Below are 8765 nucleotides of genomic sequence, written 5' to 3'. Positions count from 1 at the left end.
CATTAAAACATTAAAACATGTGGTTTGATTCCTGGTCTAAATAACTGAATCAGGTTTCTGTGGATTTATGAGTTTTGACTCTTTGTAGTTCCATATAGTTCACAGGTAAAGTTTGTAGATTTACACCATCAGTTCATCTTTAACATGCGTGAGGCGCCAGGCCAGTCAGTCCGGCTGGGCTGTTCCCGTCTCCGTGTGTCAGACTTCCAGCTTTCCAACCTGATCTTTGGACTTTCTACCTGAGACCCGGTCCCGGTCCGGTCCCAGTCTGGTCCCGGTCTGCGAGGAAATGAAAATGCTGAACTTCAAAATAAGAGCATGAATAAAAGTGTCCGTCTACTGGAAGAATCCTTTATTTTATAACCAAAACTTCAACACGTCAAACTGAAAAGTTGCAAAACAGGCCAGAAAAAAGGTGTTTTATAATTAATCTGGAAAAACGGGAAGCTAAGCGTTAGCAAAAGCGCTAAGCTAAAACTTAGCTCTGCTATTAGCGCATTAGCACAGCTGAGCCGCTGCTTCTGACCTCAGCAGGAAATGTGATGGTTAACCGTCACGATTCTTGTTTTCATTTTGACTGGAATAGGAGTCAACGTTGATCTGAACTGGGCCGGGGAGCAGAACCGGTCCAGAACTGGGCCGGGGAGCAGAGCCGGTCCAGTTCTGGTCAGAGCCGGACCAGAACCAGACCAGAACTGGGCCGGGGAGCAGAGACGGTCCAGTTCTGGACCAGAACTGGGCCGGGGAGCAGAGCCGGACCAGAACTCGCTCACTGGGTTTCTCCTCCACAGCTCGGTTCTGTCCAGCGGCTCTTCAAAGATGGCGGAGGCACCAGAACTGTTCTCGGAGCAGGAGCTGACCTGCTCCATCTGTCTGGACTTGTTCACTGACCCGGTTTCTACGCCCTGCGGACACAACTTCTGCCAGGTAACGCCCTGCTGATGCCCTCGGGGCGCCGCTGTCTGACTGACCTTTGACCTCTGTGTCCCTGCAGGCGTGCATCGGCGGGTACTGGGCGTCCAGCTCGGTCTGCACCTGTCCTCTGTGTAAGCGGCAGTTTGACGAGCGTCCCCAGCTCAGCATCAACAAGGTCTTCGCTCTGATAGCCGATAAGTTCAAGCAGACGCGTTACGGCGCCACGGGGTTCTCGGCGCCAGTGGGGAACGGCGCGCTGGACGCCATGGAGGACGGCCGGAGCACCAACCCGTTCCTGTCGCCGCTCCCGGCGCCGGCGGCCCCGGGGGACCTGGTGTGGTGCGACGTCTGCTCCGGGGTGAAGCAGCCGGCCGTCAGCTCCTGCCTCACCTGCACCGCCTCCTACTGCAGTGAACACCTGCAGCCACACTACAACACCGCCTTCTACGCCAAGCACCTGCTGCTGGACCCCCAGGAGGCCCTCAGGGGCCGCACCTGCTCCACGCACCGCCGCCTGATGGAGGCAAGCAGCACAACCAAACCCTTCAGGATCAGGGCCATCCACATGCTCCAGACTGCTGGGTTCAGTCTGGGTTCAACTGGCAGTGGCGGAGCCAGAGGGGGAGCCAAGGGGGCCAGTGCCCCCCCTGTCATCTGATTGGCCTCCCTAGTGGCCCCCCCAGATGATTGACATGTAACAGCACCAGGTTATTCCTGTACATTATTTGGAATCATTCTAAGTCAACCTNCTCCGTAACGGACACTCCTCCTCCTCTTCCATCCCTCGCTCCTTCGTTGGTGAGTCTCTTCCTGATTGGTCGGTTGTGACGGCTCCTCTTGTGTTTTCCTGTTTCTCAGAGACTCGGCTGTTTCTGACCCTCCATGTTGTTAGAAATGACTTGTTAGCAAGTTAAAACGTGACTCGTCTCTCCTGCAGACGACTTCGAGTCCAAGTATTCCTTCCATCCTCTGGACGACTTCCCGCCTCCGGACGAATACCGACACTTCACCAAGATCTACCCGAGCAGAGCTAGCCGAGGTAGCAGCGTCGCTAACTCCGCGCTAACACACACGTTACCCGCTGAGCTGCTAATGTGCTAATAGCAGAGCTAGTTTTAGCTTCCATTGGTCCCCTGTTGGTTCCACTCCATAGGCCCGGCGTTTCAACATTAGCCAAACTGATGTTTGCATTTAGCTCTTCAGCATTAAGTCATTTTTATGATCAACTCTGTAGGAAAACTAATGCTAATGATTAGCACTTTAGCATTAGCAGAACTAATGCTTAGGATTAGTTCTTTAGTGTTTAGTAAGTAATGTTTGATGAAAACAAATGTTTCTACTTAGCGCGTTGACAACCTAACATGTTTATGATGAGCTTCTGTAAGTTTGACGAGCTTTTTAAGATTTACTAATTTTTCGAATCGGCTCTTTAGAGAAGCTTAAGTTTATGATAACTAATGTTGACGATTCGCTGTTTAGCATAAGCAAAACACATTTCTGTGATTAGCTCTTTAGCAAAACTAATGCTTATGATTTGTGCTTTAGCATTAGCGTAGCTAGCCGTCCTGGGCAGGGGAATGTTGAATCCTGTCTTCTGATTGGCTGTTTCAGTGATGAGGGGAGCTCCGCCTCTTCCTCCTGTCGGCAGGTGAACCTCCAGCTCCTCCCTCCCCCTCCCCCTCACCTGCTTCTTCATCTCCACCTCATCTTCACTTGCAGCTGATTGGCTGAGATGTCCGACAGATCGGCCAACCAGAGAGGAGGACTCTGGTTAAAGGAGCGGCGCGTCTTCCTCCACATGTTGGATTTCTGTTTGCACTTTTCGTTTAGCCGACCGGGCCGGGTTCTGACGGGTCCGGGAGGGTTCTGGAGGATGAAGGTGAAGTTATGATTGCGATTCTTTAATCATCACTGACAGAAACACTAATCAATGATCCGGGTCGGGTTCTGGGTCTGAACTGGGTTCAGATCAAACTCCATGAAGGATTAAAAACCTGTAAATATTCACCACCATCATCATCATCATCGTCGCTGACCTGCGCATCCAAACGGGCCGGTTCCTGAACAGGTCGCCTCTTTAAGTGCCAACATGGACCAAACCAGGACAAACGGACCTGCTTCATAGTTTCCCATGATTCACTGCAGCTGCATGTTGGGCAACAAAACAGTTTGGTTCTGATCGGGTTCTGCAGCCGGTTCTGATCTTGAAATGTGAAAGAAAAAAAAGTTAAAATTTTTGAGAAAATTCTGCAGAACCCGTCTGTTGGTTCTGAAGGGTTAAGAAGAAGCTGCTAAGTGATGTCACTGGTTGCCATGGTGATTCCCTCCTTTTGTCACAGAAAATTTTAAATCATATCAAAATATTCTTTCTGACCCGGCAGCATCAGAACCTCCTGCTGGGCCCCATGGCTCTGATTCTGCTGCAGGTTTATCAGAACCTCCAGGTCCAGTTTCTCTAGGACCAATCAGAGATCAGAGTGGGCGTGTCTTTCTGCTCTCTGGGCTCTGATTGGACAGAAACCAGGAAGTCCTCCAGAGAAAGACCTGTGACTGGATGAGAAGCCTGCTGGTTCCAGAAGGTTCTGGATGTTCTACCGGGTCAGAACCACCATCAGTCTGAGCTGAAGCATTCTGGGAAAATTGTCAGAGTTAAACTGGAAATGGATCAGAGCAGAAACTGGGTCGGGTTGGATCCAGTTGGACTCTGGATGATGGTAGGGTTAGGTTTTGTGGGAGAACCCAAAAGGTTCTGGTTCTGAAGTCAGCATCTCCTAACCTTTAGAAGAAATTAATAATGGTTAATATAAATTTATTGTGGAATAAGATGATGGAAAAGACGTTCAGGTATCATGTGGATGAGACGAAATGTTCCGAGTCATTCGGACCTTGGTCCGGTTCTGACCAGAACCTGAGCCCAGGAGCAAATCTTTGATTTTACTAATAGAAATATTGAAATGATGATCATTTTTGGTTTCAGCAGGAATAAAAGTTTAGTTCTGATTTTCATTTCTTCTCCTGCGGTTCCGGTTCCGGTTCTGTTTATATTTGTAATACTGCAGCTCCTGTGTGTTCTGGTCCGGCCATGTTCTTCCCGAACCGCCTGGTGTTTCTGCATGCAGGACGTTGTCCTGTCCGGTTCCGCTGGTTCCGGGTCGCCAGCCAGCAGCTCCATTCTGGGTCAGAAATCTCCTGATTTGCTGTTTGTGTCAGAATAAGTCGGTGTCGCCCCCTGGCGGCAGAGGACGGTGTGGTCCTGCGGCAGTCCCAGTCCAGCTGCATGCTCTAACTGCTCTAACTGGTCTAACTGCTCTAACTGGTCTAACTGGTCTCTGAATAAACTGCAGCAGCTTCTGATCCCTCTGTGTGACTCAGATGAATTATTCTGATTAATCCCGCGAATTAAAGTTGTAAAATTCATTTTTCTGGCTGCAGATTTATAAACATAATTATTTACTTTGCACGCGTAAAAGTTTTTGTTTTATTTTCTCTCAATAAACAATGAAGGCTGCATTAATGGTTAAAACATATTTACATTTGGTGATTTTTAATATTTAACATATAATTGAACCAGATTTTTATTTAAGTCCAAAATATCTCGTATGAATTTTCCACATTTTGTCTCATTTCATCCTCAAACTTGTTTTTGAACCCCTTCACTCTGTTGCCCCTAAATGAAACTCAAACTTTCCATCACAGCTCAGTATCAGAGTATAAAAGCAGCCAGGGCCGGCCCAAGTCATGTGCAAGTTGATTATAAAAATGACGTATCTTTGTTTTATGTAACAGTGATGTGAATAATTTGTATGTTGAAGTCATTTATCAAAATGTTTCTTTTTTGTTTTGTCTTTTAGCTCGCAATAAGCGTAGCTAATTTGCAACGTTCGTTAGCTAATGCTATGTTTATTTCAGTTTACAATGGCCAAAGTGAAGGCAGTGGTGGTCAGAGGCCAATAAACAAGTAAAAAGAAAGAAGTTTGGCTGTTGGAGTGTCGTTGTTTTGCTGTTGAAACATCACAGTGTGAATACTTTAACAGTTAAAAAAGGTTTCCACACACTGACTTCGTTTTCTTCATGCAGTTCTCTGCTTGAACGCGTGGTGGCAGAGTTTCTTTTCCCCCTTGTTTTAGTGGCTGACTCCGGAAACACGTGATCGTGGGGAAGCGGAAAAACAGTTCCAGCACATGTGTTAAAAAACCTGCTTCATGTAGAGAAGAACCTGGAAATCAGCTCGTTTCTTCTGCGGGGCTTAAATCCTTCGGTTTCTGTCGGGACTTTGGTGCCGCCGGCGGGAGAGACATGGAGGACAAAAACGTTATCAAGCTTCCGGTGACCGAGGATAAAAGAAAGGCGAAGAAGAGAAGCCGATCTCCTCCGAAGAACGATCCGAAGGGAGAGAAGCAGCTGCGGGAGGTGAACCTGAAGAGGCTGGCGGTTCTGGGAGAGGAGGACGGCTCGGTGAAGCGGCTGGAGGCGCTGGTGTTCGGAGCGGAGGAGGAGCTGCTGGAGAGGCTGGTGGAGGTGATGTTTAGCACCAGACTCTATTCAGAAAACGGCGAATTTAACTTTCATTCTCTCAAAAATATTACTTTAAAGTTGTTGTAAATCTATGATAAAGTCAACTTCTTGACAAAAAGAAGAAATTGGCCCAGTTTAAAGATGTTTAAGTAAAAATGTCACCTTTATTTGATGTTGATGCTGTTGTGACTTCACCAGACTTCATTCAGAAAATGATGAAATTATCAGAATCTCACGTTTTTATCAATAAAACTACGTTTCACAGCAAACTGTGACAACTTATTAAAAATGTCATTCATTGCAGGAAAACTCGGCTCAACTTTTTAGCCACTAACTGCTTCTTTAATTTAATGGGAGGCTGCTTCAGGGCTTTCCTAGACTTCCATCCATCCATCCATTTTCTTGCACCCTTGTCCCTTAATGGGGTCGGGAGGGTTGCTGGTGCCCATCTCCAGCTAACGTTTCGGGCGAGAGGCGGGGTCACCTGGACAGGTCGCCAGTCTGTCGCAGGGCTTTCCTAGACTTCATTTGACTAATTTCAGTTACTGAAGGAACATTTGTCTCACTGTTTAAACATTCACAATGCCTTGGCTGTTTATGAGGTTCTTAATAAGTCATTATCCTCAGCAAAGCATAGTTCTACACACAGGTAGAGTTCTTCGGCTTTAAATGTGTGTGTTGTTGCAGGAGGATGAAGAGGAGCAGAGCAGTGTCCTGCAGCTGGAGGATGAGGAGGGCGGTGGGGATGAAGACTCGGCGGGGAAGGATGAGCTTCGGCCGCAGCTGCAGCCCAGGAAAGCTGCCTGGGTGGACGAAGACGACGAGCTGGAGGAAGAGTAAGTCCCAGCGATGAAACACTTACTTCCTGCTTCCACCTGTGACACATTGAACAGCGTCTGTCTGTCTGTCTGTCTGTCTGCCTGCGTCAGGGTGGACATGAAGCACCGTTACCGTAGAAACCTGATGAAAGGAGACGCAGAGTCGGTCTTGTCCAAGCAGAGGCTGCAGCAGAGGATGAAGGAGCAGTGAGTTTTTATTACAAACAATAATTATACATTCTCAGATTTTATCAAACTTTAAGTTCTAATGATGAACATTTAACTCTGGAACATTTTTAATATCAAAATGAATAAAATTAATTGGACGAAGCAAAACTGTCCTTCAAAAGAGAAATTGGTAGAAATAAATCTGAAATATGGAGATTATTGGGTTTAATTTATCGTGATTTATTGATTATTGCAACAAACCTGCACGGATCATAAGATGTTAGAAAACAACGGGACCGAGTCCAGATCCTGGTGGATCACCTGAAGATCACCTGCTTCTTTTGCTCCTTATGATTTGTAAAAATAATAATTTTGTTTCCAGGTTTCAGAAGTCGATGGGAGGAACTCCATCCTGGGCGCAGAGCAGCGACCAGAAGAAGAAGAAAGGTGAATCCGTGTTAGCCTCCTGGTTCTGGTTCTGGTTCTGACTCTCTGTGATCCTCCAGCTCTTGATGAAGAAGAGGAGGAGGAGGAAGAGGAGGACGACCTTCTCAGGAGGACGGGGAACTTCGTGGCGTCTTCAGAGAGTCTTCCCTGCGGCGTCCTGAGGGTGAGTCTGAACGGTGGAGGAATGGACCTGCTGGTTCTGGTTCTGATCCCGGTTCTGTGTCTCCAGATGAAGAAGTGTCTCCATGCCAACAGCGCTCGCCCCTCGGCGGACCGGCTCACCTCGGTCCAGTTCCACCCGTCGGCGCAGGTCGTCATGACGGCGGGACTCGACCAGTCCGTCTCCCTCTTCCAGGTACGGCCCGCCTCCTGCGGCTCGGGGGTCAGAGGTCGTCGTGTGAGTCTAACCCGGCTCGTCTGCAGGTGGACGGGAAGACGAACCCGAAGATCCAGAGCGTCCACCTGGAGCGGTTCCCGGTCCACCAGGCCCGGTTCAGCCGGGACGGGCGGACGGTGATCGCCACCAGCCTGAGGAACAAGATGTTCTACCTGTACGACATGATGGAGGGCCGCGTGGCGCCGGTCCGCTCCGTCAGGGGTCAGTCCCCCCGCCGCCGAGGCCTGCCGCCGAGGCTGACCTTTCACAATAAAAGCTTCTCCGTGTCGGGTTTAGGTCTGAGTGAAGCCAGAGTGAAGGACTTCTCTGTGTGTCCTGACGGGGGCGCTCTGCTGCTGACCGGGACCAACGGATACCTGCACATGCTCACGCTGAAGGTTCTTCTTCTGCTGCTGCTGGTTCTTCTTCTTCTGTCAGTGGCTAGTCGGCTCAGCTTCTTCTTCTTCTCCTCTCCGTCTAGACCAATGAGATCGTCCGCAGCATGAAGATCAACGGTGATGTCAGCGGCGTGGCTTTCTGTCCCGACGGCAGCAAGGCCTTCGTGACCTCAGGTGAGTGTGTGACTCTGTGTGATGTCATCGGGCCCTGTGGGTCATGTGACTGTGTGATGTCATCGGCCCGGTGCAGAGGAGGGCGAGGTGTTTGTGTGGGACGTTCGCAGCGGCCGGTGCCTCAGCCGGTTCATGGATGACGGCTGCGTGAAGGGGACGGCCATCGCCGCCTCGCCGGATGGACGCTACCTGGCCTGCGGGTAAGCCACGCCCACTCCCCAACCCGCTCTCTGGTTGGCTGGTGGTTGCAGACCGTCAGGTCACATGATCCCTCCTCCATGCTGCAGCTCCCAGGCGGGCGTGGTCAACGTCTACTCCCAGGAGGCGTGTCTTAATTCGACCAATCCGAAGCCTCTCAGAGCGGTGATGAACCTGCTGACCTCCGCCACGTCTCTGACCTTTAACCCCACCTCTGAGATCCTGGCCGTCGCCTCGCGGGTGGAAGACGAAGCCGTGCGGCTGGTGAGCGCCGGTTGCCGTGACGCCGGTTGCCGTGACGCCGGTTGCCGTGACGCCGCTGGTTGCTAACCTCCACCTGTCTCTGGTCAGGTCCACCTGCCCAGCCTCACCGTCTTCTCCAACTTCCCCGTGGCCAGCAGGAAGGTCGCTCACCGGGTCAGCTGCCTGGACTTCTCGCCACACAGCGGCTTCTTCTCATTGGCCAACAACAAAGGACACGCCCCCCTGTTCAGGTCAGCCAGCCAATCGGCCCTTCTGGTTTCAAACGGTGATTATCTGATGCATTTCCTCTGCAGCTTCTGGAGCTCCAGGGAGACCCACCAAACCAGCACCTAATGGGGGATCTAAAAGCTCCGTGGCGAACCAGTCGCTAAACTCAAACGTTACACTCCAGGCAGCCAGGAGTTCTGTCTGTCTGTGCTACCTCGTCAGGTTTTCCTACCGTAGCACAGATAGATGGCTACGTCCGTCTGTCCGTGCTACCTCGTCAGGTTT

The 8765-nt window shown here is 50.1% G+C and overlaps 2 protein-coding genes across 2 annotated transcripts in view; both read left to right on the top strand.

Annotated features, from left to right (window-relative positions):
- The first annotated feature begins 731 nt into the window (after positions 1-731).
- Positions 732-8765, top strand: part of btr30 (bloodthirsty-related gene family, member 30) — a 25271-nt gene continuing 17237 nt past the window's right edge. The window contains exons 1-2 of the mRNA XM_008417151.2: positions 732-927; positions 995-1438. Coding sequence (XP_008415373.1) covers positions 820-927; positions 995-1438 — 552 coding nt within the window. The 5' untranslated portion in view covers positions 732-819. The remainder of the gene's footprint in view (positions 928-994; positions 1439-8765) is intronic.
- utp18 (UTP18 small subunit processome component) overlaps positions 5037-8765 on the top strand; it is a 5112-nt gene continuing 1383 nt past the window's right edge. Inside the window, exons 1-12 of the mRNA XM_008417149.2 lie at positions 5037-5433; positions 6118-6266; positions 6360-6455; positions 6799-6863; positions 6923-7026; positions 7093-7218; positions 7287-7461; positions 7537-7637; positions 7721-7811; positions 7888-8011; positions 8099-8273; positions 8361-8503. Of these exons, the coding sequence (XP_008415371.1) occupies positions 5212-5433; positions 6118-6266; positions 6360-6455; positions 6799-6863; positions 6923-7026; positions 7093-7218; positions 7287-7461; positions 7537-7637; positions 7721-7811; positions 7888-8011; positions 8099-8273; positions 8361-8503 (1571 nt within the window). The 5' untranslated portion in view covers positions 5037-5211. The remainder of the gene's footprint in view (positions 5434-6117; positions 6267-6359; positions 6456-6798; positions 6864-6922; positions 7027-7092; positions 7219-7286; positions 7462-7536; positions 7638-7720; positions 7812-7887; positions 8012-8098; positions 8274-8360; positions 8504-8765) is intronic.

The sequence above is a fragment of the Poecilia reticulata genome, linkage group LG8 (genome assembly GCF_000633615.1).
Source record: "Poecilia reticulata strain Guanapo linkage group LG8, Guppy_female_1.0+MT, whole genome shotgun sequence".
Classification (NCBI taxonomy): domain Eukaryota; kingdom Metazoa; phylum Chordata; class Actinopteri; order Cyprinodontiformes; family Poeciliidae; genus Poecilia; species Poecilia reticulata.
Note: the sequence above shows the minus strand (reverse complement) of the source record. Positions and strands in the feature narration are given on the sequence as shown.